Source organism: Oscarella lobularis, chromosome 17 (genome assembly GCF_947507565.1).
Source record: "Oscarella lobularis chromosome 17, ooOscLobu1.1, whole genome shotgun sequence".
NCBI classification, from domain to species: domain Eukaryota; kingdom Metazoa; phylum Porifera; class Homoscleromorpha; order Homosclerophorida; family Oscarellidae; genus Oscarella; species Oscarella lobularis.
Genome location: NC_089191.1, coordinates 679,938 through 702,248, shown reverse-complemented (window position 1 = coordinate 702,248; position 22,311 = coordinate 679,938). Strand labels below are relative to the sequence as shown.

General features: G+C 50.0%; 5 protein-coding genes across 8 annotated transcripts; 2 read left to right on the top strand and 3 right to left on the bottom strand.

The window, feature by feature from the left end:
• The first annotated feature begins 227 nt into the window (after positions 1-227).
• LOC136197209 (heterogeneous nuclear ribonucleoprotein D-like) lies at positions 228-2,080 on the top strand. The gene is made up of 3 exons (XM_065986931.1): positions 228-459; positions 510-1,917; positions 1,967-2,080. Exon 2 carries the CDS (start codon positions 584-586, stop codon positions 1,730-1,732), a length of 1,149 nt encoding a protein of 382 aa, XP_065843003.1. The 5' UTR covers positions 228-459; positions 510-583; the 3' UTR covers positions 1,733-1,917; positions 1,967-2,080.
• Positions 1,936-3,763, bottom strand: LOC136197207 (ficolin-2-like). 2 transcript variants are annotated; one of them, XM_065986927.1, is made up of 8 exons: positions 3,703-3,763; positions 3,521-3,646; positions 3,392-3,472; positions 3,241-3,330; positions 3,112-3,192; positions 2,945-3,055; positions 2,805-2,892; positions 1,936-2,753 (listed from the first exon to the last, which is right to left on the bottom strand). In XM_065986927.1, the coding sequence occupies exons 1-8, from the start codon at positions 3,760-3,762 to the stop codon at positions 2,083-2,085; spliced, it is 1,308 nt and encodes a 435-aa protein (XP_065842999.1). In that variant the 5' UTR covers position 3,763; the 3' UTR covers positions 1,936-2,082. The 2 variants fall into 2 exon arrangements, with proteins under 2 accessions (XP_065842999.1, XP_065843000.1); XM_065986928.1 differs by lacking the exons at positions 3,241-3,330; positions 3,392-3,472.
• Positions 3,764-3,949: 186 nt separating this feature from the next.
• Positions 3,950-9,265, top strand: LOC136197144 (WASH complex subunit 5-like). 2 transcript variants are annotated; one of them, XM_065986864.1, is made up of 29 exons: positions 3,950-4,180; positions 4,235-4,341; positions 4,404-4,488; positions 4,539-4,639; positions 4,706-4,825; positions 4,883-4,955; positions 5,008-5,160; positions 5,213-5,326; positions 5,411-5,579; positions 5,634-5,755; positions 5,814-5,943; positions 6,012-6,124; positions 6,207-6,449; positions 6,590-6,700; positions 6,752-6,829; positions 6,883-7,026; positions 7,087-7,191; positions 7,250-7,372; positions 7,428-7,487; positions 7,541-7,759; positions 7,818-7,889; positions 7,941-8,043; positions 8,099-8,178; positions 8,237-8,340; positions 8,393-8,522; positions 8,573-8,669; positions 8,723-8,885; positions 8,937-9,024; positions 9,075-9,265. In XM_065986864.1, the coding sequence occupies exons 1-29, from the start codon at positions 3,959-3,961 to the stop codon at positions 9,141-9,143; spliced, it is 3,498 nt and encodes a 1,165-aa protein (XP_065842936.1). In that variant the 5' UTR covers positions 3,950-3,958; the 3' UTR covers positions 9,144-9,265. The 2 variants fall into 2 exon arrangements, with proteins under 2 accessions (XP_065842936.1, XP_065842935.1); XM_065986863.1 differs by having other exon boundaries at positions 5,411-5,755.
• A 1,694-nt stretch (positions 9,266-10,959) lies between these two features.
• On the bottom strand, positions 10,960-13,454 carry LOC136197204 (CUGBP Elav-like family member 3). Of its 2 annotated transcripts, XM_065986922.1 has the most exons (10): positions 13,220-13,454; positions 13,031-13,113; positions 12,925-12,970; positions 12,736-12,870; positions 12,586-12,665; positions 12,348-12,531; positions 11,997-12,287; positions 11,856-11,939; positions 11,658-11,801; positions 10,960-11,594 (listed from the first exon to the last, which is right to left on the bottom strand). In XM_065986922.1, the coding sequence occupies exons 1-10, from the start codon at positions 13,425-13,427 to the stop codon at positions 11,473-11,475; spliced, it is 1,377 nt and encodes a 458-aa protein (XP_065842994.1). In that variant the 5' UTR covers positions 13,428-13,454; the 3' UTR covers positions 10,960-11,472. The 2 variants fall into 2 exon arrangements, with proteins under 2 accessions (XP_065842994.1, XP_065842993.1); XM_065986921.1 differs by having other exon boundaries at positions 12,736-12,970.
• Positions 13,455-13,761: 307 nt separating this feature from the next.
• Positions 13,762-22,307, bottom strand: LOC136197198 (maternal protein tudor-like). Its single transcript, XM_065986914.1, has 3 exons — positions 15,380-22,307; positions 15,217-15,321; positions 13,762-15,166 (listed from the first exon to the last, which is right to left on the bottom strand). The coding sequence occupies exons 1-3, from the start codon at positions 22,305-22,307 to the stop codon at positions 13,944-13,946; spliced, it is 8,256 nt and encodes a 2,751-aa protein (XP_065842986.1). The 3' UTR covers positions 13,762-13,943.
• Positions 22,308-22,311: the final 4 nt, after the last annotated feature.

Genomic DNA, 22,311 nt, shown 5'->3' with positions numbered 1-22,311 from the left:
CAGAAAACACACACTAGTACACAACGTATATATGCAAGTCTTTTTTCTTCCTTTAGCGTGCTTCCGTTTCAAGCTGCGAAAACGAACAAAAATGAGCTTTTTGAAGCTATTCGTCTATTGATGCGCTCACATCGGTTTGCTTCCCACTTCTTGGCTACTTCTTCGGCGTTGTAGTCTTTGTAGAATGCCAAATAGCGATTCTTCGAAGGCAGTTGGACGCCGAATTTCCAAAGGAGACCCGCGCCAACTCCAAGAACAATAGCGACTCCAATATCGGTCGCAATGTTACGACGGACAAGATTTCGAAGTTGCGGAGGCGCCATATATCGAAGAAACCGACGAAAAACGAGGAGCAAACTTCGTGACGTAGGGAGTAGGACAACAACCCGTATGTGAAATCAACTCCCCTCAGTGAGCGAGACATCTCCTACATTACATTTGAAATTATAAAGCCGCAAGGTAGGTTACACAAAAACTATTCTCTGTTTTTTTTTTATTTGGAGTTTTAGTGCGCCTCGAGCGTCTGTACGGGCTCTCGGTCCACTTGCCAACGCGCACGCGCCGTCGACGAACGAGAGCAAGTATGGCGGACGATCCAGCGCGAACTCCGCCCTCCCAGCTGCCGCAGAGCCCCGGCAGCCAGCTCGTACAGTCATCGGAACGCGCCGAAGCGACCGACTCGCAAAACTCGACTGCAGGGCCTCCCGAAGAGGGCACACCGCCGCCCGAAACCGATCACGTGCTCGCTCCCCCGACCGAAACGAATCGCTCCGACGAAACGCCCAAGGTCTTCGTCGGCGGTCTCAGCTGGGAAACCGACGACGAAGCGCTGAAAGCCTATTTCGAATCGTACGGCACCGTAATCGAAGCAAACGTGAAATATCATCGCGACAAGGAACGTGGCACGTGCGAACACCGCGGCTTCGGCTTCGTTCAATTCGCCTCCCAAGCGACCTACGATCGCGTTCTCAACGCCGATCTAACGCACGTGATCAACGGAAAAACCGTCGACGTCAAACCGGCGTTTCCCTCGGCGTCGGTTGCCGGGGCAACGGAAATGTCGTCGTCGTCATCCGGCGCCGCCAACGTCGATCCGATTCAATCGAAGAAAGTCTTCGTTGGCGGAATTGGCGATTTGAACGAAGACAATCTGCGAGAGGGACTCGGAAAATGCGGTGACGTCACGCAGGTTGAATTCATCTACGATCGACAGGGAGGCGGACGAAAGGGATTCTGCTTCGTCACGTTCGGCGACGCGGATTCGGCGAAAGCGGCGACGACGAAGCAGTTCCACGATATCGGTTCGGTTACCGTGGAAGTGAAGCCGGCGACGTCGAAAGAAGACTCGCGTGCGCGATGGATTCAGAAGAATTTTGGCGCTATGGGGGCCGGTGCCGGCAGTGGCGGCCTTGGGGGTGGTGGGGGGATGAATAATTGGTCGTATTATGGATATCCATCCTATGGGGCCACGCCGTATTATGGTGGTTATAGTGGGTACTACGGCGGTGGCGGGTATGACTTTGATTATTACGGTGGGTATGGGAATTGGTATGAACAGTATGGGAGTCAGTATGGGGATATGTATCAGCAGCAGCAACAGCTGCATCAGCAACAGGCGCAGCGTGGGGGGAAGAGTACCACTGGGGGAGATGGGGATAGTAGTAAAGGAGATGGCGGGAGTGGGGTTCGATATAAGCCTTATAATGTTGTAAAGAAGACTGATTTTAATTAATATTAAGAATGGGGTGTTGTTTTCTGGGGGTTTTGCCTTCTTGGCTGTGTATACTTTATCTTGTGCAAAGGGGTCTGTTTGAGGGGTTTCTTGTAAAGCTTCTGTGAGGTTGAAATTGACTCCCCGGGACTTGTCACTTGTGATCAAAAACTCTGCTTTTGTGTGAAAGCAACCCCTCTCCAAACGTATGGGAATGTGTATTATGTTATTTTGAAGCGAACATCTTTTTTGCAGATGCACATGACACGCAATCAACTCGCCTATTTTAAATTCAAATGGACGGTACGTTACATCTAAACTGACACAGACAGACAGACTCAGTGACCGAAACGTCAGTCCCTTTCTTCTATTCATCCTCTTTTTCTAAATTTCATTTCAGAAAATGACAAAGATGTCTTCTGTTTCCATGTGTACCAAACAATATGATTATAGCCACTACCTCTCCCATACAAACCATTTAGGAATGTATAATGACAGCTATTACACCACCAACCACCCTTATACCGAGCAGCACAGTGGCCATTATCGTTGTCATTGTCTTCATCTTTTGTTGAAAACTTCATTCCATTTACGTTTTCAGCTGAACGGCTATTCCCTGCCATTGCATCACCTGCTGTACCACTGTACCCAGTAACGTTTAGCGTGTAGTTGGAACTAGAGTCCTCCACGTTGAAGTTACTGTATTTGGCATACGCACTGTTTCCCGAGTAATCTTTCAAATCAATTCTTAATTCATTAGCTCCATTAAGCTGCAAGAGTTGGTGAAGGGGAGCCAAGCCAAGCCAATAGTCACCACTAAGATTGCCAAATCCTCTTTCATAGTCATCCCATCCACGATTAAAATCAACTGATCCATCCTTTCTTCTTTGAAAGACTGTCCATCCTCCGCCGTCGGTTTCCATGTCACAGTAGATAGGAACGAGACCAATTCCCACAAAGGAAATTGTGTAACTGCCACTTGAAAGATGGGGATACCGTTTATGTAGACAAGAGCAGTCGCAGGAAAAGGATCTCACAATTTCTACATTTACGTGAATTGTACGTTAGAAGTGAACAGCATCTCAAAGCATACTTTGGAGATCTTGGAGTTGGTTTTGCAGTGACTCAATTGTGTTACTGGGCACAACACCAGAAAGATCTTGAATGCCTCGTTCACCTTTCTAACATAAATGTTCTCCAAATTATCTGATTAATTAATTGATTAATTTACACCTGTCCTTTGTGTCCATGCTGCCCAATTTGCCCTTTATCACCCTTGGGCCCCACGGCAGAAAAACCTCGATTTCCCTTATCTCCTTTTGCGCCAGCATTTCCAATCTTTCCCTTTAAGAAATAATCAATTAACTTATTTAGTAATTTCCTTCTCATCCTACTGGTACCTGTACACCAGTATATCCTCTGTCTCCTTTATCACCTTTCAATCCTCGTGGTCCCAGTATCCCTCTCTCTCCAGTAGGACCCTAACCAATTGACTTTCTTTCAAATCACTTGCCAAAACGACTACGTACTGCTCTTCCAACTGGACCAGGCGGTCCACGTGAGCCAGAAAGACCTTGATGTCCCTTATCTCCTTTTGGGCCAGCCTTTCCATTTTTTCCCTTTTGACAAATAATCAATTAGGCAGATAAATTGGTAGTTTTGTAATTATCCTACTAATACCTGCACGCCAGTATTTCCTCTGTCTCCTTTGTCACCTTTTAATCCTCGTGGTCCCAATAATCCTCTCTCTCCAGTAAGACCCTAGCCACATGACTTACTCCAAAATCACTTGTCAAAACGACTACGTACTGCTCGTCCAACTGGACCAGGCGGTCCACTTGAACCAATAGTGCCAGGTAAACCTTGAGGTCCTACAGGTCCTGGCAGTCCTTGAGGTCCAACGATGTGTTTATGATCACACGCAGTAGACGATGTCTGCAGCGGAAATAGATTTTAGAAATCAAGGAAAAAATAATTTTGTGCTTGCTTGCCTGAGAAGACACGTTGTTCACAAGGTAGCTTAGTAAGCAAAAGAGCAGTTTTTTCTTCATTGGTTTTACAAGTCGTTTGAATGAACACATTTTTCTTCTGTGCTTTTATGATAAATTTTGGGTACGGAAGAGACGGAATGACGTGATCTCCGTATTATTTACATTTGAAGATTTCCAAAAAAGGAATTGTCCATGCGCGGGGGTAGAGTACGCTTGCGCAAGAGCTCCTTCGTTCTCGTGACTCGTAGTCGCCATCATGGATTTCCTCTCCGAGGAAAACGTATGCGGCCAGACGCTTCTACGTCTCGTCAGCCGCGGCAATGCCATCATTGCGGAACTGCTGCGTCTTTCCGACTACATTCCACCCGTATTTCGGCTCGAAACGCCGTCGGATCGCGAAAAATACACTCTTATTCTTCCCGACTTCACCTACTTTCGAAACCAGGAGTACTACGATCACAAAATCGACTCGGTCACGGTAAGAAAGTCGAGCGCAAAGCGCGCAATCAACTCTAATGGGAATTTGGCTCAGGAACTGCAAGACCGAGACGAAGAATTTCGCGAAAATCACATTGAAATACTCGGACGCTTTTACCAGGCCTTCGAAAGCGTGCACAAATACGTCGTCGATCTGAATCGGTAAGAAATCGAAACAAGGAACCCAATTAATAATTAATTAATTAACGAATTCATCTAATTAGTTTTCTTGATGATTTGGACGAGGGCGTATTCATTCAACAGACACTAGAAACAGTCATATTCAACGACGACGGAAAACAGCTAATGGTAAAGAACAAATCAATATTTTTTATCACGTTAACTAATTCGTCCACCAGTGCGAGTCTCTCTTCCTATACGGCGTAATGCTCTTGGTCATCGATATGAAAGTGGAGAGCCCAGTGAGAGAACGAATGCTGGTTGCCTATCATAGATACAGGTAAATAGAGAATCTCATATCTGTAGTATAGAAGAATGCGTAGAGACTTTCTTTTTTTTTTCTAAGTGCTGGTCAAGCGTCTGTTGACTCGAACATAGAAGAAGTGTCGAAGCTCCTTCGAGGCACCGGTTTCTCGTCGGCTGTGACGGCAAAGCGTCCGCCCAACTATCCAGAACATTATTTCAGGTACAAGGAAATATCCTTAGGTGACTATTTAATTTTAATTTTGAATATATCTATTAGACGAATTCCCATCAATGAGACGTTTGTTGACATGGTGATAGGTCGACTGAGATCTGACGACATCTACGCACAGGTAAATACAATTTAATTATTATTATTTAATTAATGAATGCATTGGTTTTCAGATTTCCACGTATCCTCTTCCCGAGCATCGTAGCACGGCCTTGGCAACGCAAGCGTCCATGCTCTACGTCATTCTCTACTTCGCGCCGGAGATTCTCGAAAAACAACAGGCGGTGATGCGCGAAATCGTCGACAAGCACTTCCCCGACAACTGGGTATAAAGAAATCGTTTGAAAGTGTACGAGAAATCGATCCTCGATGTTTTAGGTTGTCAGCATCTACATGGGAATCACAGTGAATTTGATCGACGCGTGGGAACCGTATCGCGCCGCCAGAGCGGCTCTAAACAATACACTGGAGCAAGGCAATGTCATTGAACAGGTATAAGGAAAGCCTACCCCACTCCAGTCTTTATTTTCTCAGAGACTCTCTTATATCAAAGCCTCACTCCTACTCTTCCTTTAGGCCTGTAGACGCGTTAGCAAAGTGCAGAGACTCAACGCTCAGGTTTTAAAGTATCTAAAGGAGGGCGCGTTGGTGGAGGACTACGTTCTCGATCACGTCCCCAAGCTGATGAATTGCCTTCGCGAGAGCAACGTCATCATTCGATGGCTCGTACTCCACACAGCGGAAAGTGAGCCAAACATCTCAAAATTTTCATTCCAGGAATGTCATTCCGTTTCTTCAGTTTCCATGGAGAACAAACGCGTTCAACTCGTTCGCGGTCAAGTCCTCGCCGAGCAGTACAACCATCATCATCTCTTTTCCTTGCTGGTTAATACGGGGCAGTTTGAATTTGTTCTCAAGGAGGTACGTTGCATTGGTATAATGCGTACGTATTTTTATCCTATGTTTGATTCTTTTTCAGATGTTCAAATCCATGTTGAGTCGAAAGCAATTGAAGTGGGAGGAATATCGGCGAGAGGGGTCGGAGAGAATGACGGAATTAGGCGAAGTTTTCTCGGGAGTCAAACCGCTAACGAGAGTGGAGAAAAACGGTAGAAATAAATAGGAAAAAAGAAAAAGGGGGCCCCCCTCCTTTCTACGTTCGCTTTCTCCCCTCCAGAACACCTACAGGCTTGGTTCAACGAAATGGCTTCTCAAATCAATTCGCTCAGCTACGACGACTCGACTTCGGCGGGACGAAAAATCATTCAACTAATCCAAGCATTAGAAGAGGCGAGAGCCAATGCTTTATATTCAAGAGGCCGTTCTTTGCCTCGAAGTATTTATATACATGTATATAATCATTGTCTTGCAGGTCCAAGAGTTTCATCAACTCGAAGCGAATCTGCAAGTGCGGCAATTTCTCGCCGACACGCGAATGTTTCTTCATCAGATGATTCGAACGATCAACATCAAGGAGGAGTTTCTCATTCAACTTCAACTCATCGCCGATCTGTCGTACGCGTGGAAACTCATCGACACGTACACGCTGTTCATGCAGCAGGGAATCAAGAAAGATCCTTCGATGGTCATTAAGCTACGAGCCACGTTTTTGAAGGTAGAGAGGATCATAGATAGCTGCTCCCCATAACTTTACTGGGCCTCTCCATGTGAGGTATTAGCCTAGGACACGTAATTGTTCCATGTTTTGTCTAACTTAGCCGTTTGGGATACTTAGACCGTTTCCTTTGATTCTAGTTGGCATCTGCTTTGGATTTGCCCTGCGTTCGCATTAGCCAGGCAAGCAGTCCTGATCTGATGAGCGTCTCTCAGTACTACTCCGGCGAACTGGTGTCGTACGTGCGAAAGGTAAGGAGACAATCAATCGAAAAGATATATGTATTTAATTCTTTTTCTCAGGTTCTTCAAATTATTCCTGAGTCCATGTTCGAAATTCTTGATCAAATAATCAAGCTCCAGACGTTCAAGATGAAAGAGGTGCGCAGAGAAAATTTAAAATTTCGTCGAAATTCTCGGTGACATCTCCTCAGTTGCCAACGCGTCTTGAGAAAGAAAAACTACGCGATTTTTCCCAATTGGACGATCGCTATCAAGTGGCCAGACTGACGCACTCCGTCTCCGTCTTCACCGAAGGCATCCTCATGATGAAAACGACTCTCGTGGGAATTATTAAGGTGAGGGGAGAGAGAGATAAGACGAAAAGGGGGACCTCCCGTCTCAATCGCGCGTCTTAGGTCGATCCCAAGCAGCTGCTAGAAGACGGAATCCGCAAGGAATTGGTCAAAAAAGTCGCCTACGCTCTCCACGTCGGCTTGGAGTTCACTCAAGCAAAGACAAAGGCAAGTCTAAGACGACCATTTATTGTATTCTTTTTGACTCAATTTCTCTTCCCTTTAGACGAGTCAAGAATTGGTGCAGAGATTGGGGCGTGTTGCGGCGACGATGGACGGCTTTCGGCGCTCGTTCGAGTACATACAGGACTACGTGAATATCTACGGACTGAAAATATGGCAGGAAGAAGTATGACGTCCCCCTAAACGAAAAAAGTCTATTCATTTTTGACTTTCCTTTCGAGGTCTCGCGCATAATCAACTACAACGTAGAGCAAGAGTGCAACAGCTTCCTTAGACAAAAGGCACGTAATTATTATAATAATATGTATTACTTAATCGATTTTTTTTCTTCTAGATTTATGATTGGCAGTCTGTGTATCAGTCGACGGCTATTCCAATTCCTCGTTTTCCTCCCCTCGATATGGTCTCCGTCAATTTCGTTGGTCGGCTCGCTCGCGAGATTATGCGCATCACTGACACGTCGACGACGTCGTATATCGAACAAATGGGAACGTGGTATGACAACCGAACGCGCCAGGAAGTCGTCAGTCCCAAAGTCTTTGAACAACTTGAGGTAGGGGGAGAGAAAAAAGAGATGGAGATTTTCGTTTCAACGTAGTTTTGTATCTTAGCGAGCTTTAGGTGCTTTTGGACTTCGAGGATTGGACCGATTTTTCTGCTTTATGCTCGTCAGGGAGCTACAGGTCAGAAGAAATGTATGATGAGGACTTTTTCTTTTCTATTTATTTGTTTAGAAATTTGTTCGGACCTTGCATCGATTTTGCCAGCAGGACAAACAACTCCAAAGAATGATAATGGAAATTGAGAAGTCAGTGAAGCCGTTTGCCAGTGTGCCAGGTACTGTATAATATTGATATGTTTACGTTGATGGAATCACGTCTGTTTTTCTTAGCAAATGCTTTTAAGCTCTACCAGCAGGCCAGCCAGAAACTAGCCAGAGTGTGGCCTTTCTACTTGGATACAGTCATGAAGGTAAGTCACTTTTTCATTAGTATTTATTTCGAAAGCTATATGTTCTCTCTCTTTTTAGGTTGGCCAGCTGCAGATGATTCGACGTCAGATTACGCTCCAGCTGCGAAATTCCAGTCGTTTCGACTCCAAATTTCTCGTCAACGCACTCCAGTGTTTCAACGAGTGAGAACCAACGTTAGCGCCCTCGCGCGCGCTTATACGCAATTTTTTTTAGTGCCGTTATTACTGACATCGAGGCCCACTACAAAGATCCAACGATACCCTATCCCGGCGAAGACAATCCTCTCCTGCCTGAATTGTGCTCGTATCTCGAAACAGCGGGAATATGCGATCCCCTCTCCAAGGTAAATACCGCATGATTATTTATCTATATATTACGTCTTGGGATTCTTAGATCTACGTAACGACTGCGCGATTGGAAACGTTTCCGCTGCTAACGTTTCTGTTTACCTTCACGCAATTTCCCAAGCTGGCTTATCACAAATCAGTTGGTAAGCCTGGAGATGACGAAAGACGCGCATCTTTCTCATTTTTTCGTTTTTAGGATCTATGGTGTGCAAGAAGCCTGTCGATCCTCTCGACGGACCACCTTTCATCGTGGGAACGCTGACGCTGATCCGGCAATACCACACGGATAATTTGGATAAATTTATTGCTCTCATGGGCCAGTACGTGAGAGCAATGGTCGTCGCAACCTCCGGATCGAAGTAAGCGAGAAAAAAACATTGTGTCTCTTGTTGCCTCAATATTGGTTTCAGGGACAAGTCTGCTGATTTGCCTGGTGACGTCATCAATGCACTTGTCTTTTTGGAGGAAATGATTAATTACGGGAAACTTCCTCGAAAGGTAAGGTTAGTCTTATCTACTAGTGTCGTCACACGTGATTTATTTTCAAGGCTGTTGAGGTGCATGTTCCAGGGTACGTCTTTGATGAATTTCGACGACAAGCGCCGAAGCAGAATTGAGACGCTTCTCGGACAGTAAATGGTGGGAAGGATTCTCCTAATGTTTTATATTTTTCCCGTTCAGATGTGACGACTAAAAAGTATGTAAAAAATCAGCTAGCGTGCGCGCGCTTAGGATCGCAGGCATGCGCCTAAGCCTCGCAAAATTCATATGCAACGGCGTCAGTTTCGAAACTTTCGGCGTCTTTTTTGAAGCTTTTCGGACGCGCTCGATTGCTGAATGAGAAGACGTTGGTCATGCACGGCGTTCAAAGAGTCCTCGCGCTCCGAAATCAACGACGGAACGATTTCATCGCATCGAGGCCTCGTTCTCGAACCGAGTTCAGTGCTACGAAGGTAAATCGCACACGTACGGCGGCGGCTTGCTAGCGAACTAATATTCCTGAATCGGGGTGCTGTACTCGAAAGTGGAGGGCCCTTTCGCGAGACGCGCGTGTGTTCGCTGCGAAGCCTTTGGGGCATGCTCGACTAGGAAGACTTAGTCATGCGCGGCGGCGTTCGAAGCGATTTCGTCGCATCAAATGGTTGGGGCGCGACTTGGACTTATTGAATATTCCTGCGCTATCGCTCTCAAAAGCGCATTGAAAGCGATAGACACGCGTCGTATATTTAGCGATTCTCTCCCTTCCGCTTTTATTTATACAAACGAAAAAAACAGCAGAACATATGAAACTAATACAGTAACTTATTGCTTGTTTCAGATGTTGGCCAGACACTTCGATTGGGTGCAGCATGGACGTCTGTCTCTCTTTCTTATTTCAAGGTACTTCAGTTTGTCTCCCCGCCTTTCAGCTGTTTTGTCGTGTAGCTGTTCTCCGCCGAGGCAGATGCAGCCATCCATCCTCGATCACCAACATTCATCCCTCGGTCGCCAAGAGGTTAAATAGGCGTCACCTCTGCAGAGGCTATAGAGTTGCCTCCCCGCGAAAGGCTGAGCACTGGCGGGTAAATCAGTGACGCCCCTTGGAATTGCACCTGCGAGTGGACTGACATCCCAGCTGCCACTCGCAGGTGCAATTCCAAGGGGCGTCACTGATTTACCCGCCAGTGCTCAGCCTTTCGCGGGGAGGCAACTCTATAGCCTCTGCAGAGGTGACGCCTATTTAACCTCTTGGCGACCGAGGGATGAATGTTGGTGATCGAGGATGGATGGCTGCATCTGCCTCGTCGGATTGGAGGAACAACTACACGACAAAACAATTGACGGTCGAGGAAACAAAGCAAAGTACCTTGAAATACTTGAACTAAGACAACAAGTCAATGTCGTGGTCCAAGTGGCGTCCGAAGTAGCCTCCACTTTCCGCCCACGTCCTGAAGAAAACAGAGATGCATTAGATTATGTACTCTATCAGTTTACGTGTTTTGCGTTTTTAATGAAACTTGGTGACGTGCACAAAAGTACACGATTGAACGAGTGATGGGTCTCAGTCGTTTAGATTTTAAATAAACCACGTGACTATTTCACCTATACATCGCGTCATTCTTAGCGCGTAAAGGGGCCCCGCTCCTCCCGCTTGTAAGAACAGTAAGGGTAGTGTACGGGAGAAAGGATTCTTGTCGCGCAAGTCACCTTTTGTCCTCGCCGATTTGATCGAAGAGCCGCCGTATCCCGTTGCTCGCTAAGAGGCGATCTTGACTACTCCAATCGTTTGAGTCATTTCATTCCGTCGTCGAAGTGACTGCAGCGATTGTTCCCTGACCAGCAAAACGTCCGAAAGCGGCGAAACTTTCAAAATGCAACGCAATCGTTAACGCGCGTCTTCGGACCAAAAAGATAGCTCCAGTCCCCGTATACCATTCTACACTGCACTGCATGTAGATGAGACCAAGTCGTTTTTGTTGCTAGAAATTAGGTTGCACAAATACATCGCGCATAAAAGAAAAAAAATACGTATAAATCTTACTGACTATAAAGTTCTTCCCGTAGCCAGCGGTGCGAAATCCCCACCTTCTCTAAAAAAGCTAAAAGTACCCATATCCTATGGCTTTCGCCTATGAAGAGATACTTCCTCACACGCTTACCTATGAAGTGGCATCCCCCTCTAACTGACTAGGCCTACCTTGGACACACAGACGATCACCACGATCACCACGCACGAAACGAACGCACGGACGGACGCACAGATGAGAAGACGGAAACGCCGAGAAGACAACCCACGATAAAACGAATTACAATGAATGCATGAAAATGACACATATACGCACACATACACATACAACACGCACAAACTCGTCCACGGATAGGCCCTCTCTCTATGGGGAGCGGGGGGAGCAAAGGCTAATCCCTCACGAAAAAACCGCTATGCTTACTTGACCTGAGAGTACTACCTTAGTATGGCTTGTCCTTGGGACGCTTCAATTGAACTTTGAGCCGTTTTTGGCCAATTTGAAAACCGTTCATCGCTTGGATTGCGTGGGCAGCTGATTCTACGTTATCATAGCTTACAAAACCTGAGGAGGGAAGAATTTCATAGTTAAAAAATTGAAATTTATCTATAATTTTTCTTCTCTCACCGAAACATTTGCTCATGTTCGTGTGTTTGTCAATAAAGACTTTGCAACTGATCACGTTGCCAAAGCGACTGAACGTCTGGAGAAGACCGAGATCGTCCATATCCTGGGGAAGGTGATAAATAAATAAATTAGATCCATCAGGACCTAAGGCAAGAAAAAAAATCATAAAAAATTAAGTAATCAAATAGAAACATTTACCCTCTCTCTGTGGAGCTCGTAGAAAAGTGGCTGGCGCTTGCGTTTGCTGTGGATGAAAGTACGGATTAAAAGATCCTTGAAGATCTATAGAGAGAAATCGTCATTCCCCCTCCCCTCCCCTCTTTTAAAATAAATACTCACATGCATATTGATAAGCCTGACTCATCATTTCCGGAGACATGGGCGGCAGACCCTGTCCGTTCATTCCGGACATTCCCGGACTGACCATATCCATTCCCGGTTGCGGAAAACCGCCCATGCCCATACTCGGCATCCCCGTCGCCGGATTACCCATGCCCGCCTGCTGGGCTTGATGGTAATGAGACTGCGTTTGGGGCGACTGGGTTTGAGGCGGCGGAAGAGCGGGGATGGGATGCTGCTGGGGAGGCGGAGGACCGCCGGATTGGAGACCCTGCGCGGCGACAAGCAAACCTAATAGGAAAAAAAAAAAATCATCTGTATACATTATTCCATGTATATGAGTCTCCTCACTTGCTTGGTGGAGGAGAGCGTGGGCTGGATTGAATCCGGGGAAGACGGGAAACTGCATGGAACCGTTGGAGAAGGGCGGCTGCTGTTGTTGTTGTTGCTGTTGCTGCTGCTGTTGCTGCGTTCGTTTCATCATTCTCTCCTTCTCCGAATCGGCGAACTTGACGACAATCGGCGCACTGCAACCCTACAAAGTCAATAATCAAATTTTTATTTATTGATCGATTGGCTGTGTACGGACTTCCATTGTTCGGCTATTGTGCACTTCGGTTATGGCAGCGAGCGCGTCCGCCTGCTTACCAAAAGATAAAAAAGCGCACCCTGAAAAAAACGAATTAATTAATTAAAAAAGTCCCTCCCCCTCCCCTTTGTTTTTTTTTTTTCGCGATACCTTTGCTCGTTCCATCGGGCGTACGCAGTATGGTGCACGAGACGACGATTCCGAAAGGCCGAAAAGTCTTCATCAAATCCTCTTCGGTGAATGACGTCGCCTTGGGGATCATTCCGACGAACAACTTTGCCTCTTCTACGAATAAATATTCAAATAAATAAATGGTCGCGCGAAAGGTGCGATTCTTGCCTTTTTTCTGCGTGTCCGCCGGCTTCACTTGGAGCGGGTGCCCCATCTGGGGGAACGAGGAAGAAAATCGTTCGATAACGCCTATCGCCGATCGATTTGCGCTTACCCCTTGAAGCGTTTTCTTGTCGTGGAGTTCTTTTTGCGCTTTCAGCGCGCTCTGACGCGACGAGTACGTTAGAAACGCGCACCCTGCAAAAAGAATCGAAGATGGCGTCGGTGACGTCACGATTCTTCGGCTTTGGGCGTGCGGGAACGACGTTTCGCGGTGGCGGGGCGTCAGTAAAGCGTTGCTAACCTTTCGACTGTCCAAGCGGCCGATCGCGTAGGATCGATATCTCGAAAATCGGGCCGTACTCCTCGAAAATCGGACGCAGGTCGCCTTCGCTGAAGTGGCGCGGCACTTGGCCAACGAAGAGCTTGATTGCATCGGGATCGCGCGACGGCGAGCTCGTCGATCCGTTCGACGTCGTCGTGCCGTTCGCTACAACTTTTGTCGCCGCCATCTTTTCTCACGCTAAATCTGCGGCTGGTGTGCGCCTGTGCAGTGGAATCACGTGTACGAGTCACATGTTGAAACTTCATGTAAATCAGACAATAGTTATGCCAACATCAGATTTATTGAAAAGGACTTCGACTGAGTTTTGATAGAGAGAGTCTCCGGCAAATGCTAGTGTATAGTGCCGCGAGTGATTTGCATTTGTTTCTGTCGGCAGTTTAATTAATGGTGATACCATTAGACTACATAAACTGCTTCTCGTTCAATTCTACTATCGCTGTTCTGCGGCTGGTTTTCACCTATGCAGTGAAATCACGTGTATCTACGAGTTTAGACAATAGTTATGAGTAACCAACATCAGATTTATTATTGCTAAACACAACGAAAAAATCAGGCACCTGTTCAGCGAGTGTACCACTTGCTTGGTTCATAGGCTAACGTTATCAGGAAAAACAGCAAAACTACACCAAGAAAATTACCCAACAAAGAAAAGAAAATCAAAATATAATAAGTCCGGACACTTCTAACTAGATTTCCATTTGGCATACCTCTTTTCGACCATCAAACTGCCGACAGAAATGAAACGCAAATCATCTCGCCCCAAACTCGTGGCACTAACATTTGCCACATCTGGGGGACTCTCTCTATCAAACTCAGTCGAAGTCTCATCCTCATTAACGGTGAGATCGACGCCGCCCCCAACGTCTCCACTCGCTCCTAGCAGATTCGCAACTTCCTGGGCCTCGTGCATCGAACCCACCTCGCATCGAATCGACTCAAACTCCGACGGCGTATCGCACCCGTCGGCGGTCGGCAGCACGAGACGACTGACCAACGGCAAATGCCCACTAGACAGCTGAAACCCTTTCACGCGATCCGCCTCCAAGAAAACGTCAATGGGCACCGTGCCATCGCCGTCCGGCGACGACAAACGACCGTAAGCTACGGTAACGCTAAGGATTTCCTCTAAAAACGCTTTCGCCTCGGGAGCCCATTCATTTCCCTCTCCAACCGGTTCTATCCCTCTCAGAACGCAGCGCGTTGCTAGGTAACCAACGCCTGCTAATTTCTCGCTCAATCGACGTATCGACGCTCGCGAAACGGTTGATTCTCGAACTCCCGTGTCGACGTAGAACACGTCGCACGATTCCGTCGTCAGCGCGTCGACTCGTCCGCGATGCCACGCCCCGTCGCTTACCTTAGCAACGGCGTAAACGTCGCCGACGCGAATCTCTTTCTCCGGCGCCGTTTCGTCTTCCGGCACGTCGCCGTATTCCTCTTTCATATCTTCCGTCAACGTTTGATACGACATCGTCGTCGTTGATTCGATTTGAGCCCAAAAATGTCCGCCGTCCTCGACGGTCGTCATCTTGATTTCAACGAGGTCGCTGTAGTCGTTGTCCATGAGCTCGACTAGCGCGGCGTCGACAACCGAATCGACGAGACGTTGCACGCTTTGCAGGACCTCCTTTTCCGTTTCGTCCAACGCCGTTTCAACGACCGATTCAATGAGACTCGATACAACAGCCTGTGACTGCGCCGAGCTTTCTTCTTCGCCGCCGCCGCTGTCGGAGGCTCTTTCATCGAGCGTCGGTGTGACGGCACTCTCTGGTGCTGCGTTTTGCTCGTCCTCCGCCGCTTCGTTCACGTCGCTCTCAGGCGCGGCGTTTTTCTCGTCCTTCGCCGCTTCATTCACGTCGCTCTCTGGCGCAGCAGCGTTCTTCCCCTTCACGTCGCTTTCTTTGGCTAAAGGAATTAATGATATCAACTGATTTTGAATATAATCTATCATTTACCATCTTCACTTTTATGTTCCTCCAGCTCGTCCTCCGCCGCTTCGTTCACGTCGCTCTCAGGCGCAGCAGCGTTCTTCTCGTCCTCGTTCACATCGCTTTCTTTGGCTAAAGGACAAAGAGAATTAATGATATCAACTGATTTTGGATATAATCTATCATTTACCTTCTTCACTTTTATGTTCCTCCAGCTTAGCCTTCTCCGGAATAGCGCCGCCTTCCGCGACGAGTTTGTCTCCGACGTTTATCCCAGCGTCGACGTCGAAAACTCTAACAACGTACACGTTCCCCGGATGCTTCGCCGCCACTTCGATCTTCAACGTCCGATCGGTCGTCGCCTCCTCGAACGCCGCCTCCGCCGCCTCGGACCAAGCACCGTCCTCCGTCAACGAAACGACGTCAGCGAGACAACAACGAATCGCCTGCGCGGGAAGCGAGAAAAATCTCGCGTCGAGACAGCGCACCAATCGCGCGGAAACCGTTTCGGAATTTCCGTAATCGACGTAGCGAACCGTCACGTCGTCGCGCCCGACGAGCCCGATCACTTCGGCGCGATACCAGCCGCCGTCGTCGGGATACTGCGCGCAGCAGCTCGCGCCGACGACAGGTGTGGCGAGCGGCGCGGCGTCGTCGACGTACGAACCCAAGTCCCTCATGAGCGACACGAGATCGTCGGCTGTGGCGACCGGCTGACAATAGAACGAATCCGGATGTTCCAAGTACGACAAGTAGACTTTCGTCGTGTCGCCGACGGCGACGGCGGTCGGGTCGAACGTCGGATGGAGCTCGATTTTTCCGTCGTCGACGACGCGAAACGTCACCGCTTCCTGATCGTTCACGATCGAATCGAAATAATCGCTATTCCATTCGCCGATCAATTGGCAACGTATTGCCTGCGCCGGCAACGTCGTCGCCTTGCCCCCCGTCAATTCCTTCACCTTCGACCAGTCGACGAACTCCTCGTTGCCGTAGTCGATGAATAGAACGCTTGCTCCGGCGTCCGTCACGTTCGTTATCTCCCCCCGATACCAGCTACGGTCTTCGGAATATTGCGCGCAGCAGACGCTACCGATCTGCGCCGATTGCATTGCCGAATCCGACTCGGCGAGCGCGGTGTACTTCTCCGCCATTTCCTCCATAAGTAGGTTCAATTCGTCAACGTCGCGCGACAGGACTTGAACGAACACTTCACCAGGACGAGCCACGTGAGTCACGTATGCTCGAAAAGTTCCAGATTTCGGCAGCGACGCGTGTTCTATTGCTTTGCTCAATTCCACTTCAAAACCGGCTTCTTTTTTGGATACCACCTTGCAGAGAACGTGTTCGCCGTAGACCAAGCACTCGGCTCCGGCGATGACGACACATCGAAATGCCTGCGGCGAAAAGTGACGAAATCTCTCTTCAAGAAGTCGTATATCAGTCGCAGCGACGATCTCCCTGTTGCCAAAGTCGACGAAGCGGATTTCGACATCAGTGCCTTTGACGTCGATGACAACGGCACGATACCAACTCCCATCGACGGAATACTTCGCGCAGCACAGTTCGCCGACACGAAACGACGAAAGAGCCGGCGATTCGGTATCATTCATTTCAGTGGCGAGTTTCTCCAAATCATCAAGTTTTGACGTCAGCTGAAGCCAGACGTCGCCGGGATCGTTCGCTGCGACGGCGACGCAGACTTCGACACTCGATCCGACGTTGACGTCGACGTCTTTTAACGGAGTCGGCGACGATTCCGTGGCGACGTCGACGGCAACGTCGAATTCTCCCGCGCGACGAACTTTTTTGAGGACGACGTCGATTTCTTGGTCCACGACGGCCGCGCGGAAATCTTCACCCAGCGGCGTTGCGTCAATGACGTGGAAAAGCGCCGCCTGAGCCGGAACGCGAATAAATCTCGGTCGTAGTGCCTTGAGTGTCGCCACGGCGACGTCCTCAACGTTTCCGTAGTCGATAAATCTCACTGTGACGACGCCGTCGCCGAGAACGGCAATGACCTCCGCGCGATACCACGCCCCGTCGACGGAAAACGTGGCGCAACACGGGCAGCCGACGCCGACGTCGCCCGTCAATGATTCCTGACGAGCGTCCAATTGAGAATAGACGTCGCGCACTTCTTCCATAAGCGTCTCGATTTCGTCCGCCGCCGTCACCGCCTGCGCCCAGAATTCTCCGTCGGCGTCACATGCCGTCACGGCGACGCGAAGTCGCGTATCGACGGCGTAGTCTAGACGACGATACGAGAGACGCGCCGACGCGACGCCGGGTGCCGCTCGCGACGGCGCGGAGCTCGGCTTGATTCCAAGCCGATCGGCGATATTTTTCCCACTTTCCATGTCCAATAGTTGAACAGTCACTTTGCCTTCGCCGTCGCGATACATGACTCGACAGGAAAACTTTTGATTGAGAACGGCGTCGGCGAATTTGTCAATTTCGTCCGGCGTGAAAATCGGCTTGGCGACGTCGAGCGTCGCTTCGAGACACTGAGCGCGCACTTCGCGAACGCCGGCGCTCATTTCGCGCAAATCGGAGACGGGAACGACGTCGACGTTGCCGTAGTCGATGAACTGAACTTCCGCCGTGCCGTCGCTTTCGATTGCTCGTATTTCCGCTCGATACCATTTTCCGTCGGCGGAGTAGCGCGCGCAACAGCCGTTGCCGGGACGAGGATCGGGAAACGGACGACCTCCGTCGCACTGTCGACGCATCTCGGCGACGACTCGTCCAAAATCGCGATCGTCGCGCGAGAATTTGCAAAAGAAGCGCGTCGGCGACTCGACGTACGTCACCATGACGTCATGATTCTGTCCCGAAAGCACGTAGGCCGGAGCGACGCCCGTCGTCGAAGATCCGTCGGAGCGACGAGCGATTTTCGCGTGCTTTTCCTTGGTCAACTCGGCGGCAATCGAAACGCTCGATCCCGATGACGAGTCGATTAATTCGACGGCAATGCCCGTGCCGAATGACGTTACCCGTCGCGCATATAATTTCTTTCCGATTGTGATTCGCTCTAGGTAGGCCGACGCCTCCTTGCTCCACTCCTTGCCGTCGATTGGTTCGACTCCGCTCAGTTTGCACACGAACGCGGTCGCCGGAAGTCGGCAAAAGTCCGGCGTTATCGGTCGCAATTCGTCAGCGTTCGTCTCCTGCGTGTTACCGAAGTCGACGTAGTGTACGGTCACTTTGTTCGTCGATCGATCGACGGACCTGATTCTCGCGCGATAGAAGCAGCCGTCGGCGTAGCGCGACAAGCAGAACGCGCCCTCTTTGAGAGACGCCAGCGGCAAGGACGTCAACGTCGTTTCGCAGTGGCGCGCTATCGCGTCGCTGAGCGCGCGCAACGATTCCGTTGACCTGACAAATTGGCACCACATGTGGTTGACGCGCAAAACGCCGACCACGCAGATGAGTTCAGTCGCATCCGCCTTCCACGTCGGAGTTGCCATTGAAATTTTCAAATTTTCCGTCGAGGTCGCCGCCGTCGTTCTCACGGGAACCTCGCGCCTTGTCGACGGTCCGGACGCACTCTTGCGCCGTCTCTCCCATTCGGCCTTAAAATTCACGTTCCCAACGACCGTCGTCAAGTCTACGGCGTATTGATTTCTTTCCCGGACGTACGCTTTGCACTCGGCTTTGAATTCGTAGTTGTAATCGGCAGCGATCGCATCAAAGGCTTCGGCGTCCGAATCCGTCCACGCTCCCGTCGATAATCCGGCGAGTCGACAATGTAGAACGCACGCTGGTAACGCTTTATAATCCTTGTGCAGTTTTCGGAGTCGATTCAATTGCAAAGTCTCTTTGTTCCCGTAGTCCACGTAAAATATCTCCGCTTCGTTTCCGCTCGCTCCGACGATGATCCCACGATACCACGTATCGTCCGCGGCGGATTTCGCGCAGACCGGCGTGTCGACTTCCGGCGCGGTGATGTTGGCTCGCGGATCGGTCAGCTTTTTGTAGAACAACTGCACGTGTTCCTGAAGTTGAGCAACGTTCTTGGAACTCCTCTGAATCCAAAAATCGCCCGACGATTCAACGTAGGTAATCGTAATCGAAATTACGTCACCTATCTTAAACGGATTGACTTTATAAGCAGGTGTCATTGACGGCGCTGGCGGTTGCGGCGGTTGCGGCGGCTGAGACGGCGGTTGCGGCGGCTGAGACGGCGGAGCGTTTTTTCTTCGAATCGATTCCAATTCGTCAACGAGACTTTTTCCCGTCGTCGGATCGACGAGAATGACCGCCGGTTTCTTTCCTCTCATCGCCGTCACCGTACACGTCATATCCTTGTTTCGAACTAGTTCATTCAAGTTCACGTTCTTCGATTCCTTCGCGCCGACCAATTCGGCGCAGAAAGCCGAGCGAGGTTTCTCGGCGAAGCGTCGTTTCAAAGCGCGGACGTTTTCACGTCGAACGACTTCCGTATTGCCGAAATCAACGTAGCGAACGTTAACGCCGCCGTCGCTCTCCGATCCAATCACCTCGGCTCGATACCAGCTATCATCAGCCGAGAATTTCGCACAGCAAATCGTCCCATTGGCAACTCTATCCAATTTCGTTTCCGCCAGTGCGGAAGACGACGCGTAGCAGTCCGCTATGTCCGTCATTAGTCCAGCAAAACTCTCGTCCGTCACTTGACACCAGATTTCATTCGTCGAATTCGCCGTCACAACGAAAACTCGAACGGTCGCACCGACGCTAATGGGAGCGTCTGCAATTTCCGTCACGAGACGACGTCGACTCACTTCTTTTCCGATGTCAACATCCGTGGATGTCGACGTGTCGATTAGGGTGAGAAGATGAACGCCGTCGCTGCTCCGCGTCACCAGCGCCGCGTGCACTTCTTTATCCAAGACTATTTCCTCGAACTTCTTCATGTCGGCGTCGTCTAGAAAACCGTCCGGAAACTGAGCTAATCGGCACTTGATCGACTGCGCCGGAAGACGACAGAAGTCCGACGGCAGCGATTTTAATTTGTCGCCGGTCGTCGCCTCCGAGTTTCCGAAATCGAGAAAACGCACGCGAAAGCGCTGATTCAGAAGTATCGACTCGACGCGCGCGCGATACCACTCGTCGTCTTCGCTGAACTGGGCGGCGCACGTCGCGCCGACGCGCGGCGGCATCGGCAGCGCGACGGCGTCGGGCGAACGGCAATAGCGACTCAATTGTTCGCCGAGTTGTGTCACTTCGTCATTAGAGTTAGGGTCGACAATGCGGCACCAGAACCAATCTTTTGTCATGGCGACAACTTCGACGGTCGTGTAGTCGTCTTTCGGCAAATTCGGGTCGTTGATTTCGCCGCCGGCAAGCGCCGCGGCGACGGAGCCTTGACCGCCGCCGACGACGACGAGATCGGTGACGACTTTTCCAGGCGATTTCCGGAGAATTTTTCCTGTGACGTCATTTCCGGTTACTAATTTTTCGAATTCTTTTGTCTTCGATTTTAACGAGTCGTCGCCGCTGAGACTGCAGCGAAACGCCTGCGCTGGTAGAGCGAGAAATTTCGCTTCGATTTCTCTCACGCAACGCTCCGGATTTGGAACGACTTCCGCGTTGCCATAGTCGACGTAGCGTACGCGAAGTGGCTGCGTCGATTCGATTCGAGCGCGATACCACGCGCCGTCGTCGGAGAATTGAGCGACGCAGGGACGCGCGCGACAAATCGACGCCGGTTTTCCTTTTCCCGTTCCGTAGTAGGCTTCGAGTTCGCTTGACAGGGTTTCGATGCGAGACGAATTCGCGGCGAGTTGGCACCAAAAACTCAGAGGATTTTCAGTGTAAGCGATGAGGAGAGGATAGACTTTATTCAGTTCGAGTTCCGCGGTTATGTCGCCTTGGTAACCGACTTGTTTACGAGGCGTGGCGACCTTTTTATCCACGAGAGCGTCGGCGACGTCGATGCCCCCAGGTGCGATGAGAGCAACTTCCGCTTCGTCATCGTCATGGATACGAATGCACTTGCATCGAAGTGGAATATCCAAGATAAGCGATTCAAAGACGGATTTAGAATTGGATGTAAACGTCTCAATGTCAGTCAGACTGCATTTCGAAGCAAGAGCCGGAGTGTCGTACAGGATCTCCTTCATCGAACGAATTTCTCCTATTGAAACCGTCTCCGTGTTACCAAAGTCAATAAATATGACATCAGCTTTGGATTCTTTGACTGAAAGGACTCGAGCTCTATACCAGGCGCTGTCGAGCGAATATTTAGCGCAGCAGTAGAGCCCCGGAAAAACGTCGCCAATCATGTCCGTCTTTCCCAAACGCTGTACGTCATTCGACATCGACGTCAGTCTGTCAGCATCAAATTGAATCCAGAAATTTCCCGGATTGACGACACTTGAGACGTAAGCGTCGTCGTACGTTGCCCCGGGCGACAGCGAGCCCTCCTTCGGCTTTCGCTGCAAAACGCCGCGACGTATCAATTCCTTTACAAGAGCATCGTCGGACAATTTCACGTCGACGACGACGACGTCATCGCCCAAATTTCTGACGTCATAAACCAAAACGTCGAATTCCTTATCTTGCAACGCGGCTCGAAAATCGGCGAGTCGATCGCGCCGAGGCTCGTAGTCGATAAGCGCGCATTGCACGGCTTGAAAGCCGATATCGCGACGCAGACGCTCGTCGAGCGGGCGAACGTCGCGCGCTCGCACCGTCTCCGCGTTGCCGTAATCGACGAAGAAGACGTCGAAACGATCGTCGGCGGGGCGGGCGTCGACGACGCGGGCGCGATACCACTCCTTTGTTTCGGCGTAGAACGCCGCGCAGACGTCTCCTTTTGTCGGCGGCGCTGGCGTCGTCGACGAGGCGGCTTCGATCGATGCGAATATGCGCTTCGGAAGGCCGGAGACGGCGAATGCGTCGTCGGTGTCGAGTAGCACGTAAAAGCGTCCGCTCGCGGTGACGCTTGTGACGGCGACTTTTCGACGATCGTTTTTGCGTAGTAGGGACGAGGCCGGGCGAGCCGTTGCGGCGTCGCTCGACGTCGTCGCCATTCGTGGAGCCTTTTTCGGTGACGCTGGCGGGCGATACGAACGCGAAGGCGAAGAGATTCGAGTTCCTGTGCCACGTGCGAGGCGTAAAGGCAAGCACATGCGC